Source organism: Engystomops pustulosus, chromosome 5 (genome assembly GCF_040894005.1).
Source record: "Engystomops pustulosus chromosome 5, aEngPut4.maternal, whole genome shotgun sequence".
NCBI classification, from domain to species: domain Eukaryota; kingdom Metazoa; phylum Chordata; class Amphibia; order Anura; family Leptodactylidae; genus Engystomops; species Engystomops pustulosus.
Genome location: NC_092415.1, coordinates 133,154,085 through 133,180,231, shown reverse-complemented (window position 1 = coordinate 133,180,231; position 26,147 = coordinate 133,154,085). Strand labels below are relative to the sequence as shown.

The window sequence follows — 26,147 nt, the reverse complement described above, 5'->3', positions numbered from 1 at the left end:
CTGTAGCAATCTATACAAAAAATCTGAAACATTATTGTACCCGCTTGAATGTAAAAAAGTAAATAAATAACCCCTCCAAAAAAAACTTTCCAAGTACAACAAATGTGCTGAAAAACCACACCTCGGCTTACCTTTCTACGGCGGCGCTTCAGAAGAAGATTTCGGGACACCAGGTCTCGCTGGTGCCGGTGTCGGGCTGTGATCTCACAGCCCAGATCTGGCACTAACACCCGGGTTCGGAAAAACTCCGATCCTGGGTGTTTAACCCCTTACACGCTGTGGTCAAGCATGACCGTGGCGTGTAAGTGTGTCCCATGTGGATCGGACCCCTTCTGTGTGCTTACCGGGGGATCCGATCCCTCCTGCCGCTGCCCCCGGGTCCGGCGAGTGACCCGAGGCTTCTGGCTTCTGTCCCTGCCGGGTTCTGCCTTTCTGGAAGGGCCTGGCTGTAAGTAACTGAGCATGCTCAGTTACTTACACTATACACTGCAATAGAAGTGTATTGCAGTGTAAAGGCTTGAACAAGCGATCGGATTATCAAAATTGATGATTTTGTTTTTGTCCCCCTTAAAATAGTTAATAAAATCTCATGAATAAGCTATAGACCCCCAAAATGAATTATCTATACATTGTATCTCATTCAGTACATAATAAGCCCTCATATGTTCACATTAACAAAAAAATAAAGTTTATAGCTTGTACAATGTGACAATACAAATCAGCTGTAAATGGACCTGCTTTCATTCTATGCTCAGCCGTGCGCCCATACAGCAGTTTACCACCACATATGGGGTATCAGTACACTCGGAAGAAATTGGGCATCAAACGTTGCAGAGCGTTTCATCATTTAATTAGTTATGAAACTGTCAGTTTTGGCCTAAATTAATGTATTTTCCAAAAAATTCAAAAGTTTCTAAATAGCAAGTCCATATTGTTTTAACCCATGTGAAACACTTAAAGGGTTAATAGACTCAATAGAAGTTGTTTTACATACGTTGAGGGGTGAATTTTTATAGTGGGGTTATTTATGGGGTTTTACTATTGTTTAGGCCTTTCAAAGTCACTTGGAAGATGAGTTGTCCCTTAAAATGTGAGTTTTGGGGATTTTCATGAAAATGAGAAAAATCGCACCTAAAGTTCTGCGCCTCATAACATCCTAGAAAAATGACAGGACGCATAAAATATCATCCCAACATAAAGAAGACATTCCGTAAATATTAATTATCAAGCTTTTTGGGTAATTTTACTTCCTGTCTGGAAAGCAGAACATTTCAAACTTGAAAAATTAAGAATTTTTACAAACTTTTGCCAAATTTTCCCTTTTTTTCCAGAACAAAATGCAAAACTTATCACTTAAATTTTACAACCAACATGAAGTACAATGTGTCACGAGAAAACATTCTCAAAATCACAGGGATATGTTAAAGCGGTCCGAAGTTATAACCAATTATCGTGAGACATGTCAGATCGCGAGACAAATCGAGTCTGTTCATTGATTGCATTAAACGCGCCGTGTGATCGCACCCTGAGGGAAAACCCAGACGCAGGTGTGGCCTAGGTCTTGGTTATGGTTTAAATACCATTAAATACCAGGATTCACCCCTTCCCGACATTTAACGTAATAGTACTGCATCGAGGGAAGTGCGTTCCCGCAATTTGCAGTATTATTACGTCAAACTTCTGCTACCGGCTCCTGAACGGAGCCCGGGCCAGAAGCTGCAGGTGTCGGCTGGTCGTGGGGCATTTCACGATCGCAGCCCCGGGACTGCCAGTGCCCGGGGCTGCGCGATCCTCTTCTGTGTGCCGGGTCACTGCTTTCTGGCAGGACCTGGCTGTAAAACACTGAGCATGCGCATTATGCTCAGTGTGTTACATTACACAGTGTAATACATCTGTATTACTCAACACGTAAAAAATAAGCCCTAAACCAGCTCTGTCAACCAAAAAATATTAAAGTTAGGTCTCCGAAAAGGTGGCGATACAAAAACAAATGAGATTTCCTCTATATTAGTTTTTTTTCCAGTAAAATTGTAAAAATAAATGAAAAACTATATAAATGAGGTATCACCGTAATCGTAGTGACCTATAGAATAAAGATAATATAGTATTTTTAGTGTACGGTGTACGACCCCCAAAAAATACAATAAGAAAGGAAACCAAAATTGGCAATTTTCTTTTCACCCATACATTCAAGAGTTAATAAAATCTCATCAATTAGCTAATGACCCACTAAAATGAAGCATTTGTAAAGTGCATCTCATGTCGCAAAAAAAAAGCCCTTATATGTCCAAATTGCCCAAAAAAAAAAAGATTGTATAGCCAATAAAAAGTGACAATGCATAATCTGCTCTGAATGGCGCAGCTCCCTTCGATGCCCTGGCTTGTGCCCATACAGCAGGTTACCACCACATATGGGGGATTGTTATACGTGGGAGGGATTGGGTATCAAATTTTGTGGAGCGTTTGGGTATTTTATCCACTGAGAATTTGTACATTTTTTGAAACACATTAATTTAGCCCAAAAAAATTTACTTTCAAAATAGTATCCGATTTTGTTTTAACCCCTGTAAAACAATTAAAGGGTTAACAAACTTCATAAAAGTTGTTTTACGTACATTGAGGGATATAGTTTCTATAATGGGTTAATTTGTGGGGTTTTACTTTTATTTAGGCCTCTCAAAGTGACTTGAAACCTGAGCAGGTCCCTCAATAGCAGGATTTTGCGTTTTTTATGAAAATGTGAAAAATCGCACCTAACGTTGAAAGGCCCATAACATCCTACAAAAATAAGAGTATGCATAAAAAAACATGGATACATAAAGTAGACATTCGGTGAATGTTAGTTACCTTATATACTCGAGTATAAGCCTAGTTTTTCAGCACAAAATTTGTGCTCAAAAACCCTAACTCGGCTTATACTCGAGTCAACTAAAACAAAAAGACAAAACTCACCTTTCTGACGTCACCCGTAGGTCCTCTTCTGTCTGAGACAGTCGAGGACCTACAGGGGACATTGGAAAGATGAGTACAGTGTTATTTTTTTTCCTACTACAGGGGCTGGGCAGGCTGTATGCTACTGGGGCTGGGCAGGCTGTATGCTACAGGGGCTGGGCAGGCTGTATGCTGGGAGGCTGTAACCAATGCATTTCCCACCCTCGGCTTATACTCGAGTCAATAGGTTTTCCCAGTTTTTTGTGTTGAAATAAGGGATCTCGGCTTATACTCGGGTCGGCTTATACTCGAGTATATACGGTATTAAGTTTTTTTGCTGTTATAATTATATGTGGAAAAAGTAGAACATTTTGAAGTTCAAAAATCGAGAATTTTTCCAAATTTTCACCAAAAATCTGATTTTCTCATAAATAAATGCAAAACATACCACCAAAATTTTTTAACTAACATGAAATACAATGTGTCACGAAAAAACAATTTTAAAATCACTTGGATATGTTAAAGCTTTGAAAGTTATAACCATTTATAGTGACACAGGGCAGATTTGAAAAAATGGGCCGTGTCAGGAAGGTGAAAAGTGGCTTCGGCGTTCCTCTCGGCTAGACAGTTGCAACGCACTCTTATCTCCACTTGTGGGAGGTCCTTGGCAATTGCAAACTAATGGAGCGCAGAATAGGCTTTTACCACCAATGACTTTTTGGTGAGCTGGAATTTCTTGCTGCAAAGGTTTAACCCTTGTAATGCCACAGCAGCACTCCCACACTTAAATAATGCCAGAAAAGAAATATGTATATACTGGTACCCAAGTGGCTATAATATGTCACAGACAGTGGGTCCAGGGGAACAGGCCTAATCTCGTCAGGGCCAGCGGGAGATGTAAGAAGAGGGGGGAGACTTCAGTTTACTATAAGGATCCCCATGGGGAACTCCTGATGTACAGCATATGTACAAACGCATCCAGTATATACACAACATACACAGCATATGTACACACGCATCCAGTATATACACACAACATACACACAGATATACACACATATACAGAATATATACACACGCATCCAGTATATACACACAACATACACACAGATATACACACATATACAGCATATATACACACGCATCCAGTATATACAGCATATATACACACGCATCCAGTATATACACAACATACACACAGATATACAGAATATATACACACATATACAGCATATATACACACACATATACAGCATATGTACACACGCATCCAGTATATACACAACATACACACAGATATACACACATATAGAGCATATATACACACATATAGAGCATATATACACACGCATCCAGTATATACACAACATACACACAGATATACAGCATATGTACACACGCATCCAGTATATACACAATATACACAGCATATATACGCACACATCCAGTATATACACAACATACACACACATATACAGCATATGTACACACGCATCCAGTATATACACAATATACACACAGATATACAGCATATACACACACACATCCAGTATATACACAACATACACACAGATATACAGCATATACACACATATACAGCATATATACACATGCATCCAGTATATACACAACATACACACACATATACAGCATATGTACACACGCATCCAGTATATACACAACATACACAGCATATGTACACACGCATCCAGTATATACACAACATACACACATATACAGCATATATACACATGCATCCAGTATATATACAACAAACACACAGATATACAGCATATATACACACATATACAGCATATATACACATGCATCCAGCATATACACACAGATATACAGCATATATACACACGCATCCTGTATATACAGCATACACACAGATATACAACACATAGCTCCCAACCGTCCCGATTTTGACGGGACTTTCCCGTTTTTCGTACCTCTGCCCCGCGTCACGGGCAGCTATGATATTGTCACGGATTCTCCCCCCAGGTCCCGCTGTGTCCCGCTGCTGTGTCCGCATAGTAAATACTTTGAAAGTCTGAACTCACAGTACAGAATGGCTTCTACAGACATCGGGAGGGAATCCTTTTCAGAGAAGTGTCGGGCTTAGCGCAGAGCAGGGACCACGTCATCAGCTTCAGATCTGTCCATATATGTTCACTGCATCTCCTAGGGTTCCCCAGAGCAGACATCGGGCAGGGAATCCTTTTCAGAGAAGTGTCGGCTTAGTGGAGAGAGCAGGGACCACGTCATCAGCTCAGATCAGCATCTGTCCATATATGGTCTCCAGGTCTTCCCCAGACACAAGCTCTTTATATAATTAAATTACATAAAGTTTTGGCCAGGCTGAGATTCGAACCTGGGACCCTCTGCACCATAGACAGGAGCTTAACTAACTGAGCTATAAGCCCAGTGATAGAGAGCTGAGGATTTCTGGTAAGTAAGACATGTTATCAGCCAGTGTTACATTGTGACACAGACTAATGCACTGATATATAGAGAGGGATCTTCTCAGAGATTATTATTGTAATTATTGAGACTATTATTATTATTATTATTATTATTATAAATTTTATTATTATGGAGATGATTATTAATAATGGTAAAAATAATAATAATCATCTCAATAATAATAATAATAATAATAATAATAATAATAATAATAATAATAATAATAGTCTCAATAATTACAATAATCTGAGAAGATCCCTCCCTATATACCAAGGCAGTATATAGTTCTTAGTTACCAAAATTCTCCACTTGTTAATCACAGAGGTTATAGCTCAGTGGGTTGAGGCGCTGTGTTATTATTGTACATGGACACTGCAGGTTCTGGGTTCAAATCCCAATGAGGATAATATTTTTTTTTTTTTTTAAATTATGATTTTTATTATTTTTAATATGGCTAAAATTTGGGGCGTGGCCAGGGAGTGATTGGGGGTGTGGCTTAGGGGGTTCGCCGCGGCACGCTACGCGTGCCGCCATTTTGTCCCTCTTTCCTTTTCCCAAATGTTGGGAGGTATGACAACATATATACATGCATCCAGTATATACACAAACACATCCAGTATATACACAGATATACACACACACACATATATATATGCATTTACACGTGTAGTAATTTTACTCACCCACCTTCAGCTCAGCTCGGATGTCACTCGGTCGGGGATTGACAGGCCTGTGAGACGCGCGGGCAGAACAGGGGCAGCATGTGAGGCACTAGCGGGGCGGTCCGGACCAAGAAATATGTAAGGCACTCGCTGGCCAGGCCGGAAAAGGCAGCATTCTGGCCGGACCGGGCAGAATTTGGGCCGGACCGCATGTGAGGCGAGCGCGCGGGCCAGGCAGCATGTGAGGTGGGCGGGGCCAGCTGAGCTTCTCCATCAGGGGAGGTACAGGGACCAGCGGGAATTATACTTTGCTAATGATGTGCCCCCGGGCCCATCCCACTACCTCCCGCCCCCCTCGTATGAGGCCAGTAGTCAGGGGAGGTAGTGGGACAGGCCCGGAGGCACATCATTAACATAGTATAATTCTGGCAACATAATAAAGTATACTTCCCCCGTCCATCGCGGGGCCCCCTGCGCCCGGGCCCCGTAGCACTTGCTACGGCTGCTACGGTGGTTGTTACGCCACTGGTCCCCCATACGTTCGTGTGAATGTAGCCTTTGGGAGAGTTTGCCAGTTAATGCATGTGGAGACTTCTAGCCATTGATGCTTCACTAGGGGATTCTAGGATATATGCAAATATGTTTTCCAAGGTGGGAAATGGAAAACAATGCCTGCTTTGGCTACCTTGAATGGCAGCCCCCATTGCTTACAAGTCCCCTGTAAGGTGACACATACATTCCCGCCCACTGCTGTGGCGCCTGTTTCCCTCGCCGTCTCCTAGCAGCGGAGGACGCTATAGCTTCCTGGGTGTCACTGTCTTCTCATCTGATCGTACCGGTGCAGAGCGCCAGTGCAGACCACCAGCTATGCCCAGCAGAAGTGGTCGTCAAGTCAAGGACAGTTTCCAGAATCCCCCAGCCCACGAACCATTTGTGAAGTTTAACCCCATGTCATCTTCCCCGGATATGCCCGGCTACTGTCTTCACCCTCTGCGGGATGACGTGCCTATTGTGGATCCTTGCACAGGGTTTATGAGCCCGGCCGCAGAAGCCGAGTTGAGAAGAGTTACAGGTAAAACCATCCCAAGTATGCTGGATCCTAGTGACGAGAAGCCTCAGCAGGGCGATCCCTGGGAACACAAGAGAAGCGTCTACAACGCTACAAGTAAAACTGCGCCACCTTCCGGGAAAGTATCGCATCACACACTGCTCAGGCCTGCACCCCGGTATGTGGAGGCGCCGGAGGGCAGCCAGGGAGGGGACCTCCGACACCTCATCCACAAGGCGGGCACACGGTGGAATAGTGTATCCCGGGCAGACGCGGCTCTCAGAGCTACACTGGGAGGTAACGTGTCCCCGCTGCTGTCCATCATGTAGTAACCTGTGCCCCTGCCCAATAATACAATCTTATGGTATACAAGACAAAACTGTTTGCTAACTATTTATATGTACTGTATGTATGACATCCACTAAATACACTATATTACTTTCCTTTCAGGCTGGACAAGTCCAGTAAAAGCAATTCCTCAAGTGGCCCACGGACCTAGTACTTCATTTACACAGACTTTCAGGTTGCAGGTAGATTCATCTTTATTCAATTAGGGTCTATAATATATATATATATATATATATTGGTATCACTGTCCAAATCAGAGTCAGAAATCAGCAGTGTATTGGCTACACCAACCTCTCCACCTGAGCCCCATAGCAAATATATATAATTTGTACACATACATTTATTCACTCACTCATATATACAGCATATGCACAATCGAAGAGAATATGTACACATTCAGACTAGTATCTCATATGGTCAGGGAAGATATAAAACCCTAATGATAAAGGAAATAAATAGCAGCCAGGAAAAACTCCAAAAATACAAATTCAGATAAAACATACCTTATAAATGCATAGTACCAAACATAGCTTACAACGCATAGGAATAAACAGGTATACCAATCCAAAAGTGGGCAACCCACTGAGAATCCCTGACATGTGTTTAGCAGTAATGCATCCTGTCTGGCAAATACTAATGTGTTCCCTCTTATACGACTACTGGCCAATGACCATACAACAGTGATTACCTGCACATGTAGAGAAGTTCAAACGAACCTTGCCAAGTACATCTTAGGCCGCGGTCACACGTACCGCTAGACGTCCGTTCATAACGCGACGCTAGCGCACAGGGGGAGGTCCTCGGCCCCAACGCACATGCGTTTCCTGAGAAACGCATGCGATCGGCTTAACAATCGCATGCGTTTCCCTGGAAACGCGTGTGCGTTCGGGCCGAGGACCTCCCCCTGTGCGCTAGCGTCGCGTTATGACGGACGCCTAGCGGTACGTGTGACCGCGGCCTTAGGGTGAAGACACATGGCGTTTTTGGGCCGTTTTTACTAAGTGCGTTTTCAGATCGTTAAAAACGCATGCGCTAAAAACGCATCCGTTTTTTGAAAACGCATGCGTTTTTGTCCGTTTTTCATTGCGCAATTTCGGAAAAACTGACAAAAACGCATGCGTTTTTAAAAAACGGATGCGTTTTTTAACGCATGCGTTTTTAACGATCTGAAAACGCACTTAGTAAAAACGGCCCAAAAACGCCATGTGTGTCTTCACCCTTAGGGCGCTGTCCTAAGTTGCGTTTTGGCTGCGTTTGCAAACGCAGACCAAATCACAACCACCATCGCATCGGTGTTTCTGTGCCAAAACTAATTGTTATACCGTATATACTCAAGTATAAGTAAATAAGTAAATTTTAGCACCAAAAACTGGGAAAACCTATTGACTCGAGTATAAGCCGAGGGTGTATTATACAGCCAGCCTGCCCCCCTAATGTGTACAGCCAGCCTGCCCCCTAATGTATACAGCCAGCCTGCCCCTCATGTATACAGCCTGCCCCCTCATGTATACAGGCAGCCTGCCCCCCTGTATGTTGCTGCACATACAAAAAAAATAAACTTCATTCTCACCTTCCAGCGATACTCACCCCCGATCCTCGGCGGTGGCTCTCGATCCCCAGCAGCAGCTTCTTTCTTCTTTTGCCGGGGGAGTCACGTCCATGTGATCTCCCCGCCGGCGCTCACTATGATGCGGCGGTGTCGCCGCTGATGACGTCACACCGCCGCAAAAGAAGACCGCCGAGGATCGGGGGTGAGTATCGCCGGAAGGTGAGAACTAAGTTTATTTATTTAATGTCCTGAACTTTGGGAGCCGCCGCCGGTGGATCCGGGCACCGGAGGGTGAGTATTCAATTTTTTTTTTTAATTGACTCGTGTATAAGCCGAGGTGAGGTTTTTCAGCACATTTTTTGTGCTGAAAAACTTGGCTTATACACGAGTATATACGGTATATATTTTGTACATGAAATGGTACAGTTAATTAGCAGAAAGGGTTGGTGTTGTAATTTAGCACACTATGGATTGCTCTCTTTACACTGTGGCAATACCTTTCGGGGTTAGTAGTAGCGCACACACATTGGCTTTTTCATCTTTAGTCTGGCTGGACTGCAAAATTGTGCTTAGATGCCGGTTACCGCAATAATTCACAGCCTCGGGTCTTGCGCAGTCCCTTATATTGAATCAACAAGCTGAGGTTGTTATTTGATGGAGGTTTCCCATGTGGCACTTTTGTCGCAAACCCCCTCCCACTTGCATTTTGGATGTGTTTAAAAACGCAACAAAAACGCCACGTGGGAGACCCCCCTTGGGCAGCGCAATGTTACAATATTTTGCAGATATCTGAATAAGTTAAGGCCGGTGACAGATGATCTACTAATGCATTGTGCAACCTCCCCCACCGGAGCCCAGCCTTTTTTCAGTGGCTGTAGACAGCCGGGGCCCAGAATACTGGAGTGGCTGGCTTATCCTGCAGTGGGCACGCTATTGTCACAGTGCTTGGTATGGGGACAGGAGGACGGGCCTACAGCCTCGCAGGTCTTCAGCAGGTGGTGTGTGCAAGAATGAGGGAGGGAGAGGCTCATAAAAGAGGTTTCTCCCTGGGGCAACCACTGAGGTGCATATAGGGATCCCTGGGTGGTGGAGAATGGGAAGCCTGTGATGGTGAAGCAGCCTGATCCAGGGATCACACGGAGACACATTGTGCAAATCAACTCACGGTTCTTTATTTGAACGTCAACGGCAGGCAATGTCCTAACATTAGCAGCAGGTTTGGCAGGCTGGAAAGCTGGTAGGAGATAACTGGTCCGCAGGAAGGGTCACTTACAGTCTGGTAATAGCTTCAGGCTTGCCTGGGTAAGATGGAGTCCAGACAGTAGACCTCTGCTCTCGCCTAGTCTCGTGACTGGCTACAGGTGTCAGGCAGCTGGCCTGAGACACCTCTGCTTCCTGGTAGTGTGACACTAGCTTCTGCAGCACAGACAGGTGCTTCACTCTCCTCTGCTTATACAAACTGACTCACTTCATCATGTGCTCCTGCCCACAAGGGGTTTATATACTCCCCTAGTGTGGTGGCAGCACTCTTCAACCAGCTTCCAGATTGATTTATAACAAGAACACAGCATTTCATTGGTTATAGACAATGGATATGTTAACTCTTGCCCTCCCAGGCAGTGGTCCCAGTTGCAATGACAAAGCTCCCAACTTTTGGAGACCTTTTAGCGAGGTGATCAGTCTTCCTAGGCAGCTCCTAACATGGAGAGGGCGCTATGCATCGGCAGGGTTGTTGCACATGGCTTTAGGGGGTTACATAGGATTGATTGCCGCTAGGTCTTATTTTCAGAGGAGGTCTTATATTTTGAAGCTTGTAAAATATTGCATTAGGGTCTTATCTTCAGGGGATGTCTTATTTTCAGGAAACAGGGTATGTATTTATAAGGTATTTATTTCTTAATTTGTACTTTTATAGCATTTTCCTGGCTGCTATTTATTTCCTTTTTTCATTAGGTTTTTTATCCTTCCTGATCATGAGATACTAATCTGGATGTAAGATAGGAGGTGATACACACTTTTTAATTCTGTTATTTGCTGGACCTATTGCCATGGAGGGATGTGAATGATTATTTAACCTATTCCTGACTTGGGCTGTACTAGTACGGCGCGAGCCGGGTGCGGGTGCATGGAGAGGGCTCGCAGGCCAAGCCCTCTCCATAGCCAGGAAGTCTTTGCTGCATATTTTTTTTTATTTTTCCATGTAGAGAGCTGTGTGAGGGCTTGTTTTCTGTGTTACAAATTGCACTTCATAGTGACTACATTTAACATTCCATGCCGTGTACTGGGAAGCGGGAAAAAATTCCAAATGCAGTGAAAATGGTAAAAAACTTGTTTGTGCCGTATTCTTTTAGGCTTAGATTTTATGGCTTTCACTGTGTGCCCCAAATGACGTCTACTTAATTCTTTGGGTTGGTTCGACCACGGGGATACCAAATTTGTATAGGTTTTATAATGTTTTCATACATTTACAAAAATGAAACCCCCTGTACAAAAAACAAAATCTTCATTTTGCCATCTTCTGGCGCTAATATGACGCTAATATTTTAATACTTCCGTGTACGGAGTGTGGTATAATTGTTTTGTGACTTTTGATGACGTACGGAGTAAGGCTACATTCACACGGCCACATTCATTTCAATGGACAATACGTCCAACCATTTATACTGCCGTTTTTGACACTGGAGTGTACGGACCGTATACTGGCCGTATAAAAATATAGAGCATGTCCTATTTTCTCCCGTATTTCAGTTCTGTATGCCCTAAAAGTCTATGGGCATGTATAAAATACGGGTTAAATACGTGCTGCATACGGATGAAAAACGTCACGTATTTATACAGAAATACAGCCTGTAGATACAGGACTGGAGAAATACATGTCTGTGTGAATGCAGCCTTAAGGGTACATTCACACGCGGTATGCCCGCCGTGCGGGCATACCGCCGTGTGCTGGAGGTGAGGAGGAGGTGACCCCTCCTCCCTCCATAGGAAATAGCAGCACACGGCCGCACATCCGCCGAAAGATAGAGCTTGCTCTATCTTTTTGCGGTGTGCGGCCCGGATCGGTGCCACACATGTGTGGCACCGGATCCCCGCCGTGCCGCTATTGCCGTCTATGGGGACGTACATGCGGCCGCAAATTTGCGGCCGCATGTACGGCCCCGCAGACGGCAGTGTAAATGAGCCCTAAGACTGTACAGTCTTTTGATCACTTTTTATAGAATTTTTTATAGAATGTGCGCGCTATTTTCCATGACAGGTTTAAACGCCAGAATAACCGTTATTATATTTTGATAGATCGGATATTTTGTTACACGGCGATACCTAACATGTTTATGATTTTTACTGTTTACTTATTTATTTCAGTGAGGGTAAGGGGGGTGATTTGAATTTTTTTTTTTTTTTGCTATTTCTTAGACCCTCGAGATGGTCTAGATCAGTGATGGCGAACCTTTTCGAGATCAAGTGCTCAAAATGTGACCCAAAACCCACTAACTTTTGTGACCCTAATCACACCTTCTCACTATTCCCAGAGTCCCAGGCAACCTAAGATGGCTTTAACCCCTTAACGCCGCAGCTCTTTTTTGTTTTTCCACCTTCAAAAATCTATAACTTTTTTATTTTTCCTTGTACAGAGCTGTGTGATGGCTTTTTTTCTGCGTAAAAAAAAAATGACACTTCAAAATGGTGATATTTAATATTCCATGCCATGTACTGGGAAGCGGGAAAAAATTCCAAATGCAGTGAATTTGGTAAAAAAAAATATGCATTTGTTCCGTATTCTTGTGGGCTTGGATTTTACGGAATTCACTGTATGCCCCAAATGACATGTCTTTATTCTTTGGGTTTGTACGATTATGGGGATACCAAATTTGTACAGGTTTTATAATGTTTTCATACATTTAAAAAAAATTAAAACTCCTGTATAAAAATTTTTGGGGGGAGTTTGCCTTCTTCTGGCGCTAATAACTTTTTTATACTTTGGTGTACGGAGCTTTGGGAGGTGTTGTTTTTTTGCGGATTTTGATGACGTTTGCAATGTTATCATTTTTAGGACTGTACGACCTTTTGTTCCCTTTTTGTAGAATTTTTAATTTTTTTTAAATGGCAAAAAAGTACCATTTTCGACTTTGGGCACGATTTTCCGTTACAGGGTTAAACGCAGTGAAAAACTGTTATTATATTTTTATAGATCGGGCATTTTCGGACGTGTCAAAAGCTAATATGTTTATGATTTTTACTGTTTATTTATGTCAGTTCTAGGGAAAGGGTGGTGATTGGAGTTTTTTTTTTATAATTTAAAAAAAAAAAAAAAAAACTTTTTTTTTTATTTTGAATTTTTTTTAGGCTCCCTAGGGTACTTTAACCCTAGGTTGTCTGTACGATCCTATCATATACTGCCATACTACAGTATGGCAGTATATGTGGATTTTACTCCTCATTCATTACAATTTGCTGATAGCACATTGTAATGAATAGCTTAACCCGAAGTAGCCTCCGTTGCCCAGGCTACCATAGCAACAGATAACCGCTCCCCGATGACGTCAAGGGGAGCGACGATCCACGCCATGGGCGCCTGCATCTTTTTTAAGGCGCGGGCGGCGATCAGTGGGAAAACACCCGCGATTGATGCTGGCAGCAATCGCGGGTGTTACCGCTAAGCCTTTGCTGCAATATGCAGCAAAGACTTACCAGCTATGGAGAGGGCTTAGTCCGTGAGCCCTCTCCATGCATCCGCACCCGGCATGTGACGTAGTATTACGCCACATGTCAGTAAGGGATTTGAATAACGCAGACTGCAGGAAGATGGCATGTCTGGCAAACTCTGTGCCTGGAAAACAGTCCACGTGCCCACAGGGAAGTCTCAGAGTACCACCCCTGGCACTCGTATCATAAGTTCGCCACCACTGGTATAGATGCTCTGATTGTTCCTACCATATACTGCAATACTACTGTATGTATGTACTATTGTATTGCAGTATATGGCATTTTTGCACAGTATTAATTACAATGAATACAATGCCGAAGACCAGAGGCTGTTATGGCAACCAATTGCCAATTGGATACAAGATGGTGGTGCCTATGCACCACCAGGATTTAAATGCCTCCGGCAGCTATGCAGTAGGCATTTCCAGGGTTAACAGCTGCTATGGGTGCCAGAACCGACTACGGGTGTTACCTGTGGATGTTTGCTGCAATATGCATCAAACGCCCACCTTGTATTGAGAGGGCTTAGCCCGTTAGCCCTCTCTATACTTTCGCAGTCGGTATTACTACGTCTCATCGGTAAGGAGTTAAAGGGGTCTGAATATTTTCTGTACCCACTGTATGTACCACATTCACTGCAGTCCTCTAATTATGATTATCACGTTTTTGAAAAGTAAAGGTTTTTATGTTGATATACTTTCCTCATTTTATAAACACTGTTTTAGTGGCATCAAGTGGTTATACCTTGTTTTCTGATTTTGATCTCCAGTGTATATCTGGCTGTTGTTGTTTAGCTTGAAAAAGGCTCAGTCAGAGCCCAAAATAAAGACCACCCTTCAATTTTTCACAGCTCATTTCTAGCATGCTGCTTATATTTAAATATATATACACACAAACAGGATGTAACAAAAAGGTCGGGACACTGTAATATCTTCAAAAAGATAGCAAAAAGTTGCGGCATATATAGGTTAGGTCTACCATCAGTAAGAAGCCACTTTTGCAATTCTTTTTAAATTAAGTGCATGTTTTTTTTCTTTCTTTGGGCAGCAGAAAAATGATTCTTCATGCTTAAAAGAGGACTTGGTCAGAAAATTCATGTACACTACATCCACACAAAGGTAAGACATTTTTATACATTCATGTTGTATATAATTTTAACTTTTCTTACAGCACATGCTATAAAATGTTGTATAACACAGGCTGGACCAAGTAGTGAATCACCTACATAGATAAATCATTAAAAGCCCCATTGCTGAACCCACTAATCAAGAAAACAGAGGTACCATGCCCCCATATGAATGGAGTTCTATCCCTTGAAAAAAAGTATCAATGCACTTTTCTCTCTTCTTTGTCATCCATTTGATTTTTTTGTGGTGGTTTTAAGTGTGACCAAAAAATAACAATATAAGTAAAATTAAAATCACATTTCATTAAAATGTTCAAAATTTAAATTGAAAGTCTTGACTTCAGTTTACTCAAAGTCGGTTTACTCAGAGTCGGTTGGCAGAGGCAGTGGATGACTTTGTTGATCTCAGTGATACATAGCATGGACCCCATGGGGAAGATTTATCATAAAGTTTGAGGTAAAACTGTTTTAGTTGCCCAATGAAACCAATCAGAGCTCAGCTTTAATTTTATAAATAGCTGTGGGAAAATGAAAGCTGAGCTCTGATTGGTTGCCATGGGTAGCAGTTCTGCTCTAAGAGACTGATGATAAATCTACCCCCATGAGTCCAGCAAGTGGCTGCAGTAGTAATGCTTGTATACCTATGACTGGTGCAGGCATGTAAATGCCAGAGAGAACCAAAGCTCATTGTTAGCTATGTGTAAGTGTTTTGTTACATCAAATCATTTGCATAAATACTTTTACAATTTGAAGATTTCCTTGAAAAAAAAAACCTATTTTAAGAGGTAGAACAGATGTAGCTATTGTTATACTTCCAAAATTTATATTCACCAACTCCTACTACCTGGGCAATTAGTATATTCAGAAAATGTTTGATTTGTTAAATTAACCTATACATAGGAGTAGAATGAAAATATGCTCTTAGCTGTTAATTTAAAAAAAAAAAATCAGAATTATTGCACAAATAAAATTCATTTGTGACCCCTTAAATATTGACACTGTGGCCCTCAGGTGAGAAGAGGTTATGCATTCCTTGGTTAATGCATGAAAACATGTGTAATCTAATGTTTTTGATAACATCAGGCTTGTGGGTTACAGAACCAGAGAAAAACTGTTAAAAATCCAATCCCGCCTTTTTTTTATCTGAAGATAGCATTATGCCTGTATCTCCAATTCCTGGTGGAAGGTTCCTGTCACAGAAAAACACTTTTTACTTTAACAAAAAAGTAAAAATGTATGTAACACTCTGGCATCTCAATTGTGCATAAAAATGTGTCCGTAAATTCACCTCCAATGTTGGTTTGGGAAACCATGCAACAGTCATATAAATACATTTTATGTAATATTAGACAGGAAAACTGCTCGTTGCTCGGGCGCATATTTCGCCAGCTCGAGAAAATGGCATCTCCCGCCATTTTGATTTTTGGCGGCCAGAAACAGAGCCAATCACAGGAGACTCTGCACTCCACCCAGCATGATGTGGTACACTTACACGTCGATAGCAGTGGTTGGCTGGCCTGATCAGTTGACCTTGGAATAGACTAGTCCCTGCCCGCGCTGCTCGCATCATTCTCTGTCTGGATGCCGTTAGGGAGAGAGCTGCTGCTGGTCAGGGGTCTTCTATTAGATTAGTGTTAGGCAGGAGTGATTCTACAAGAACCCAACAGCCCTTGTTAGGGCTACAATAGCGTTATATTTTATTTTTTTTTATTTGCTTGTGGCTGGGCTTGCTGGCACTAGTAGTGCAGGTAGTACCATATTGTGACGAATTTGCAGGGAGACTTGGGAACGTTCTATTTAGCTCTTAGTGAAACACATATCCATCTCAAACACCTAAGTGGGACAATTTATTAGGGGTTTGATTGAATTAGGCACAGTCTGCTTTTTCTTTTTTTTTTTTTCAAAACTAAAAGTCATCAGGCACAGCACAAAATCCTGTTGTGTGCTGTCAGTGTAGGTTAGAAACTAGCCATAGCAATAGGATAGCATTGTTTTGTTAAAAAAACTAAAACACAAAAAAAATTTACAGTTTACACTTTAATTTTGAAAATGTTGAACCCGAGGGCTAGGGGTAGAGGACGAGAGCGTGGGCGTCCAACTACTGCAGGGGCAGAGGCCGTGGTCCTGGGCGGGGTGAGACACCACCTGCTGATGAGGGAGCAGGGGAACGCCGCAGAGCTACACTCCCTAGGTTCATGTCTCAAGTTACTGGGACTCGTGGTAGAGCACTGTTGAGGCCAGAACAGGTGATGTCGTGGATTGCGGACAATGCTTCTAGCCATTTGTCCACCAGTCAGTCAGTCTTCCATGCAGTCCACCCATGTCACCGAAATCAGCACTCCTCCAGCTCCTCCACCTCAGCCTCCTTCCCCCCAGTCTGCCCCCTCCCAGGAAAATTTTGCATTTGAACCGGCATACTCTGAGGAACTGTTTTCTGGACCCTTCCCAGAGTCACAAACCACTTGTCCGGTTGCTGCTGAGCTCTTTTCCGATGCCCAGGTTTTCCACCGGTCGCAGTCTGTGGGTGATGATGACATTGTTGACGTAGTGGAAGAAGTGTGTAAAGAGGTGTTGGACGATGAGGAGACACGGTTGTCAGACAGTGGTGAAGTTGTTGTCAGGGCAGGAAGTCCGAGGGGGGAGCAGACTGAGGGATCGAAGGATGATGAGGTGACAGACCCAAGCTGGGTTGATAGGCCGGGTGAACACAGTGCTTCTGAGACAGAGGCGAGTCCTCAACGAGAACAGGTTGGAAGAGGCAGTGGTGGGGCCAAACAGAGAGGCAGGGCCAGAGCTGGTACATCAGCGCCAAATGTTTCACGTAGTGAAGCTCCCGTGGCGAGGGCTAGATTTTCGGAAGTCTGGAGGTTCTTTAAAGAAACACCGGATGACCGACGGACTGTGGTGTGCAACCTGTGCCACACCAGGATCAGCAGGGGTTCCACCACTACCAGCTTAACCACCACCAGTATGCACAGGCATATGAATGCTAAACACCCCACTCAATGGAACCAAGGCCGTTCACCTCCGGCCGGGCACACCACTGCTCCTTCCCCTGTGTCATCTGCTGCCTCTGCTAGTCAGCCCCCTGCCCAGTACCCCGGCCCAAACACCTCCCGTGCGAAAACCACACCTTCGCCTCCACGATCCTCCACAGCATCCACCAATGTCTCCATGCGCAGCGTTCAGCTCTCCATACCCCAGACGCTGGTGTGCAAGAGGAAGTACAGTGCAACCCACCCATACGCCCAAGCCCTCAACGTCCACATCTCCAAATTACTTAGCCTGGAGATGCTGCCCTATAGGCTGGTAGAGACCTAGGCCTTTCACAACCTCATGGCGGCGGCCGCCCCTCGATATTCGGTCCCCAGCCGCCACTACTTTTCCCGATGTGCCTTCCCAGCCCTGCACCAGCACGTGTCAGACAACATCATCTGTGCCCTGACCAACGCTGTTTCTGACAAGGTCCACCTGACCACAGACACGTGGACGAATGCTGCCGGGCAGGGCCACTATATGTCGCTGACGGCACATTGGGTTAACTTGGTGGAGGCTGGGACCGAGTCTGACCCTGGGGACCATGGGCATGGCGCCATCAGTCGGTAGCTCTAGGCACAGCAGCAGTGCCGTAGCTAAGCGACAGCAAGTGGTGCTCAAACTGCTGAGCCTAGGTGATAAAAGGCACACCGCCCAAGAGCTATTACAGGGCATCACGGCGCAGACTGATCTGTGGCTGGCAGCGCTGAACCTGAAGCCAGGCATGGTTGTGTGTAACAATGGCCGTAACCTGGTGGCGGCTCTGCAACTCGGCAGACTGACACATGTGCCATGCCTGGCCCATGTGTTAAAACTCATAGTTCAGCGGTTCCTCAAGACATACCCCAATCTGTCTGATTTGCTCACGAAGGTGCGCCGCATCTATGCGTATTTCAGGAAGTCCAGCACAGATGCTGCCACTTTCACTGCCCGCCTCCAACTGCCCGCTCACCGACCGTTGTGCGACATGCCCACGAGGTGGAATTCAACATTAACCATGTTATTCAGAGTTTACCAGCAGCGCAGAGCGATTGTAGACTGCCAGATGTCAACTTCCACCAGAACTGGTAGTCAGGTCAGTCAGCTTCCTCAAGTCTACAATGAAGAGTGGACGTGGATGTCTGATATCTGTCAGGTGCTGAGTAACTTTGAGGAGTCAACACAGATGGTCAGTGGCGATGCCGCCATCATCAGCCTCACCATCCCACTGCTTGGCCTGTTGAAAAACTCTTTGGTCAGCATGAAGTCAGAAGCTTTGCGCTCGTCACAAGAGACGTGGGAAGAAGATTCCCTTGTTGATAGCCAAAGCACCCTCAGGTCTGTTTCTCAGCGCATATCGGAGGAGGATGAGGAGGAAGAGGAGGAGAATGTTGGCGAAGCAGAAGAGGGGAGCATTGCTCAGTCCTTCACTGTTCAGTGTGTATGGGCAGAAGAAGAGGAGTTTGAGGAGGAGGAAATGGACAGTGAGGCCAGTGAGGGGGGTGAATTCTTGCGAGTTGGGACTCTGGCGCATATGGCAGATTTCATGCTAGGCTGCCTATCCCGTGACCCTCGTGTTCAAAGAATTTATTCCAGCACCAATTACTGGGTATTCACTCTCCTGGACCCACGGTACAAGCAAAATCTTTCCACTCTCATCCCTGGAGAGGAAAGGAGTGTGAGAATGCATGAATACCAGCAGGCCCTGGTGCACAAGCTGAAACAGTATTTCCTTTCTGACAGCGCTAGTGGCAGAGGGCATTCTTCTGCGGGACAAGTAGCGAGGGAGAGTAGGCGAGCAGGCAGCTTGTCCAGCACTGGCAGGGGTACGCTTTACAAGGCCTTTGCCAGTTTTATTTCACCCCAGCAAGACACTGTCACCTGTCCCCAGTCTCTGTCCCCAGTCTCGGCAGAGTAGGGCTGATCTTTACAGAAAGATGGTGAGGGAGTACGTAGCTGACCATACCACAGCTCCCTACAACTACTGGGTTTCAAAGCTGGACATGTGGCATGAACTGGCGCTGTACGCCTTGGAGGTTCTTGCCTGCCCTGCCGCTAGCGTGTTGTCTGAGCGGGTTTTCAGTGCAGCTGGTGGCATCATCACCGATAAGCGTACACGCCTGTCGTCTGACAGCGCTGACAGGCTGACGCTTATCAAGATGAATTATGCCTGGATTTCTCAGGATTTCCATTCTCCACCAGGTGAAAGAAGCTCAACCTGAAAAATGTATGCACTCCTCCTCCTCATTTTCCTCCTTCTCCTCCTCTTTGTACACTAAAGCAGAGGAAACTGGCTATTTTTTGCCTGGGCCAACTGGCTCTAGCTATAGTACTCTATGTATTTAATTTTTCAGGAGGGCCACCTACCCAGTCCTCTGTTTTAAACAATTTTTGGGAGTGCCATATACAGGCACTCAATCTATTTAATTTTTCTGGAGGACCACCTGCCTGCTCCTCTGGTTTGAAAACCTTTTTGGACTGCCACATACAGGCACTATCCAAATTTAATTGTCTCCATAGCAGCCTCCACACGTTGTCTCCATTGCTACCTCCACACATCATCTCCATAGCTGCCTCCCAAAGTCGTCCATATAGCTGCCTCCATACATCGTCCCCTTAGCAAACGAGCTGTGTCAGGCAGAATTTTGGGTTATTTTCATGGCTTCCACATCAAACTTGTTAACTTTGTGGCCACCCTGCTGTGTTATCCACAAAATATACTGGCAAACTTTTATCATTTATCGATATTATTTCAGCGCTTCTTGCGCATCTGTTTACATTCACCTCACCCGCCATAACCAAAACTTATAAGAACAGTACTACACTTGATCTTATACAAAAGGTTCTTAGAAGTGCTGTTTGTAGCCCCCGCCTGCTTTGAAAATTATAATTTTTTCAAAGTAAACGCTTCTGGCCCCCAGGCCCATTTTGGGTGGGGAGGAGCCGAGAGACAGGGGCTTGGACAGGCGAAAGCTCGCCTGGCAGCTGACCAGCAGCTCCATCCCAAGATCCAACTAACATAGTTTTAACTGCAGCACCTTTAATCTACTACTACTTTACTGCCTCCATACATCGTCCCCTTATCAAACGAGCTGTGTCAGGCAGAATTTTCGGGTGTTTCACCAGATTATGGAACTTGGTCACTATGTCGCCACCATGCTGTGTTATCGACTAAATATACCATCAACATTTTGTTCACATAGGAAATCATTTCAGCGCTTCTTGCTCACCTCCTTTGGTTCCTCTCTGCCACCCATTGGTTTGAAGCCTGAGTCCATTTGGGGGTATGTCGCCATGCCACTCTCTAGCCTGCCGCTGCTGCCGCTGCCTCTGCATGCCGTCTTCTATAGTGTCAGGGTCAATTATTGGATGTTTTAGATGCTATCTAGCCTCATTCGGTCATTCTGTCATCGCCATGCTGTTGCCCATAATTTTGGCATAATGGTGCGATTAAGCAGCCTCAGAGGCATCCATGCATGCTGCCCTTGCTGTTTCCTGTCCATTTCCGTGGTGTTTCCATCATTTTCTGAAGTTTCAAGGAGGACAGGGCTGGAGATCAATCTGTCATGATTAAGTAAGGATCACACCACTGGACACTTTAAAAGGAGGCTGGCATCATTGTTTCTCTTCTGTTAACCATGGTCTCTTCTGTTAACCATGGTTATCTCACGTGCAGTCATCATTGCACTGCACAAAACTGGCCTAACAGGGAAGAGTATCGCAGCTAGAAAGATTGCACCTCAGTCAACAATCTATCACATCAAGGAATTCAAGGAGAGAGGTACCATTGTTGCCAAAAAGGCTACAGGGTGCCCAAAAAGGACCAGCAGGTGCCAGGACCCTCTCTTAAAAGTGTTTCAGCTTCGGACTTCTCTCTAGAAAAAACATCAGGGACAGACTGATATTCTGCAAAAGGTACAGGGAGTGGACTGCTGAGGACTGGGGTAAAGTCATTTTCTCAGATGAATCCCCTTTCCGATTGTTTGGAACATCTGGAAAACAGCTTGTTCGGAGAAGACAAGGTGAGCGATACCAACAGTCTTGTCTCATGCCAACTGTAAAGCATCCTGCAACCATTCATGTGTGGGGTTGCTTCTCAGCCAAGGGAATTGGCTCTCTCACAGTCTTGCCTAAAAACACATCCATGAATAAAGAATGGTACCAGAATGTCCTCCAGGAGCAACTTCTCCCAACCGTCCTAGAGCAGTTTGGTGATCAACAGTCCCTTTTCCAGCATGATGGAGCACCTTGCCATAAAGCAAAGGTGATAACTAAATGGCTCAGGGAAACTCCTCAGATCTTAATCCCATTGAGAACTTGTGGTCAATCATCAAGAGACGGGTGGACAAACAAAAACCAACAAATTGTGACAAAATGCAAGCATTGATTGTGCAAGAATAGACTGCTATTAGTCAGGATTTGGTCCAGAAGTTGATTGAGAGCTGCCAGGGAGAACTGCAGAGGTCCTGAAGAAGAAGGGTCAACATTGCAAATATTGACTTGCTGCATTAACTCATTCTAACTGTCAATAAAAGCTTTTGTTATCATAAAATGATTGCACTTGCATTTCTGTATGTGATAAAAACATCTGACAAACACACATAAAACCAGAGGGTAACAGATCATGTGAAAATATAATATTTTTGTTATTCTCAGGGGGCAGGGGCTGGCTATATACTGGGGACATGTGACCAATGTATTTCCCACCCTCGGCTTATACTCGAGTCAAAATATTTTCCCATTTTTTTGTGTTAAAATTAGGTCTCTCGGCTTATACTTGCGTTTACACGGTAATTGTAGTGACCCACAGAATAAAAATAACATTTTCACTGTATGCGAAATGGCCTAAAAGAAATGCTAAAAAGCCATAATGAGAATTGTTGATCTCTTGTATCTCCTCCAAGAAAGAGTTAATAAATAATCTAAACAATAAGTTAAAGACGCCCACAAATTAAGAATCTTCAAAATGCATCTCATCGCAGAAAAATTTAGCCCCCATATGTCCAAATTGCACTGGCACTCCTTCTCTTTAGTGCCCTGTCGTTTGTCTATACAGCAGTTTTCCAGCACATATGGGGCATTGGCATTCTAAAAGGAGAAATTCAGTATCAAACTTTGCAGTGCATTTTATCCATTGTGAATGTGTAAATTGAAAAATATATTAAAAATTTAGACAAAAAAATTAAATTTCGAAATTGCACCTCCATTTTTAAACTCCTGTGAAACACTTAACCCTTCTCCACGTGCAACTTAATTGCAACTTGAGTCCCCAAGTTACGAACAAGATAGGGTCCGGAGGTTTGTTCTTAAGTTGAATTTGTATGTAAGTCGAAACTGTATATTTTATAATTGTAGATCCAGACAAAAAAAAAATTTGGCCCCAGTCACAATTGGAGTTTAAACTTTTTTTGCTGTAATGGAACCAAGGATTATCAATAAAGCTTCATTGCAGACACCTTACAGCTGATTATTGCAATCTGGGACTATAGTAAACCAAGTCGTTAAGGGGTTAAAAGGGTGTAAAAGAACAAAATTGTTAATTGCAAGGGTACTCCCTCAAAAGCTGCATCATCCAAAATATTTTGTCATAACGGTATCCAAAGTAACCCAAGAAGCTGGTCCACAAATGGTCTCCACTAAAAATCTTCTGCTCTCTGCCCAAGATGCTTCATCTGGAAGAATGAGCTTGAATCAGTTTAAAATGCTTCTAACTAATAATTGTAACTAATAAAAGCAGGAACTGGCTCTCTTGGCAAATGGGGTTAACAGCAATGCACAATATTTCATACAATCACTACTTTGCATGTAATACCCAGGAATACATTGGAACACATTATCAGCACACTACATTTTAAGTTTGCCTCAAGCTCAGAAACCCCAATCTTCTTAATTGTCCCAAAAATTATGCTGATTCCCTATCTACAGTATAGGCAATAGGTTTCTGATTGCTTGACGCCTTACCACTGGGAAAAAATTTAAAAGCTATCACTTTTGGATGCCAGGGAGTTAAAAAAAAAGCACAAAAACTAGAAAAGCTGTGAGGGTAATGGGTAAAACAAAAATATTTGCATTTTGATATGTGTAGTTTACATTTTACATAGGGCATTTGAAGATGTTCCCTGGGATATGAAACTACCAGCAAAATTACAACCGCCTGAGACAACAATAGAGAAAATGCCTGACCAAGTTTCTCAACGTTTTACCTTGAAAAGATATGAATCTCAGCCTGAAATCTGGCAAGTATGTACAAAAAAAGTTCCCTGAACATGAATGTGTGTGTTAGTTCTTGTTTCACATGGCAGTGGATTCCTATTTATGCACGAATCCTGTACAAGTTTTTGACAGACTGAACACTGGCCCTTAATATTCAGTGGGCAGGTTATCATTAGGCAATCATTAGGCAGGTATCTTGTAACATCTTTTAGACTGTCTTAGGAGTTCATGTACATCATTTTACCATAGTGGCTTAGACTGCTTGATGAATCCAACATGAGGTTTTACATTTTGCAACTTAAATGAAAAACTTTTTCCTCAAGAGAGGACTCATGCATTTGGGCCAAACTTGCATTTCACCTTGATAGTGGATACAGTGGGGAAATAAATATTTAATGCACTCCGCATGTTAGTTTTCCCACCTTCAAAGAATTTAGAGGTATGCAGTTTTTAATGTGGGTGTACTTAAAGGGAACCTGTCAGCAGAAATGGACCTAATAAACCACTACCAGTATGTTGTAAAGTGTCTTAACACCTTATAGTTAATGTTTCTTTTACGGCTCAGTGTAGAGACGTCATCCAGAAAATCTTCTTTGAAGAGAGATGTGCGTTTGTTGTGTAAAGATAAGGAGGAGGAGAGTTCAGCACTGAAGTCAAGATCTCCTTGCATAAGAATTACCACATCACTGTAATTTAAAAGTCCTTTGTGGGGGGGGGCGTGGTCTGGACCCTGGATCTGATGGCCACACACTAGCAGAGCTCCGCAGCCCCGGTGCCTAATTTCGCCATAAGGAGGGGAATTATCCTGGCCCCAAAAGCCAAAAAGACCCCCAGAAGGGGAACGAAGCCCTCGAGACCCCGGGACGCAGGTCGGGCAGGCGAAACGTCGCTTACCCGCTTCTTCCTCCGGTCCACAGTCGCGGTCAGCGCGGGTCCACGTGCAGCCGGGAGGCCTGAAGACCGGAAGAGAGACCCACCGCAGCTCGCTGAAGTTCCCGTTATGGCCCCCACTCCAGCAGCGGGTAAGCGGGGATCTGCGGCGTCCACCGCCGCGCCGCCTTCACACGCAGGCTGCAAGGACTCGGCCGGCAAGTCACAGGCCGCACCGAACCGCCATCTTAGTCCCCAGTCTAAAGGACAGCGTGACTCCCCTGTAGCGCAGCAGCGCCAAACTACAGCGGCGCAGCAGCGCCAAACTACAGCGGCGCAGCAGCGCCAAACTAAAGAGGCGCAGCAGAGCCAAACTACAGAGACGCAGCATCGCCAAACTACAGAGGCGCAGCAGCACCAAACTACAGCGGCGCAGCAGCGCCAAACTAAAGAGGCGCAGCAGCGCCAAAATAAAGTGACGCCTCTGCAGGATGCTGACCTGGGAGCCCCACAGCGACATACTGGGGAGGGGGAGTCCCTCCAGTCAAAACAGCCAAGGGAATTTATTCCGGGAACCCCATTTATCCCCAGGTCAGAAGTACAAGAAGAGGAGCTGGGTGCTACTCCCACCCTCACCCGTTATGCAACACCTTCCCCAGAGTGGGCATCATCGCCGGAGCCATATAGCATGGACGTTATGACAGTCAAGAATCAGAATCAGAACCGTACTGGCATACTCATCTCCAAAATTTGCCTACTAAAGAGGACTTTAAATCGTTAATCGCTGAAGTCAAAGAAGCGTTCAAATCTGAAATTTCGGAGGTACGACGTGATATTCAGTGTATGACGCAGAAAATAGATGATCTGGAAACTGCGCAGGCAGACGCAAGGCGTCAGATTTCACATACGCAACATACTCTGCATTCTCAATCTGTTACACTACAAGATATGGCCAGGCACCTGGAAGATCTTGACAACAGAGGAAGACGTAACAATATTCGGGTGAGGGGTCTATCGGAGGTGGAAGGCAAAGAGGATGTTCGTGCTACACTACAAGCACTTTTTTCAGCGCTACTAAGGGAGCCGGAAATACAGGTGAAGCTTGATAGAGCTCATAGAGCGTTGAGGCCTAAAGCACTGGGAGGTAGCCCGCGGAATGTCATCTGTTGTGTGCATGACTTTGAATTAAAGGAACGCATCATGTTTGCGGCG

At 44.3% G+C, this 26,147-nt stretch overlaps 1 protein-coding gene across 5 annotated transcripts in view; it reads left to right on the top strand.

Annotated features, from left to right (window-relative positions):
• The first annotated feature begins 6,788 nt into the window (after nucleotides 1–6,788).
• The window catches only part of SPMIP7 (sperm microtubule inner protein 7), an 84,184-nt gene continuing 64,825 nt past the window's right edge, over nucleotides 6,789–26,147 (top strand). Inside the window, exons 1-4 of one of the 5 annotated variants that reach the window (XR_011855851.1) lie at nucleotides 6,789–7,407; nucleotides 7,561–7,640; nucleotides 14,759–14,829; nucleotides 23,954–24,092. Coding sequence is in view for 4 of the 5 variants with exons in the window: in XM_072153081.1 (XP_072009182.1) it covers nucleotides 6,930–7,407; nucleotides 7,561–7,640; nucleotides 14,759–14,829; nucleotides 23,954–24,092 (768 nt within the window). In the remaining variant the exon portion in view is untranslated. The remainder of the gene's footprint in view (nucleotides 7,408–7,560; nucleotides 7,641–14,758; nucleotides 14,830–23,953; nucleotides 24,093–26,147) is intronic. The other 4 variants (XM_072153083.1, XM_072153081.1, XM_072153085.1 and 1 more) reach the window with 4 other exon arrangements.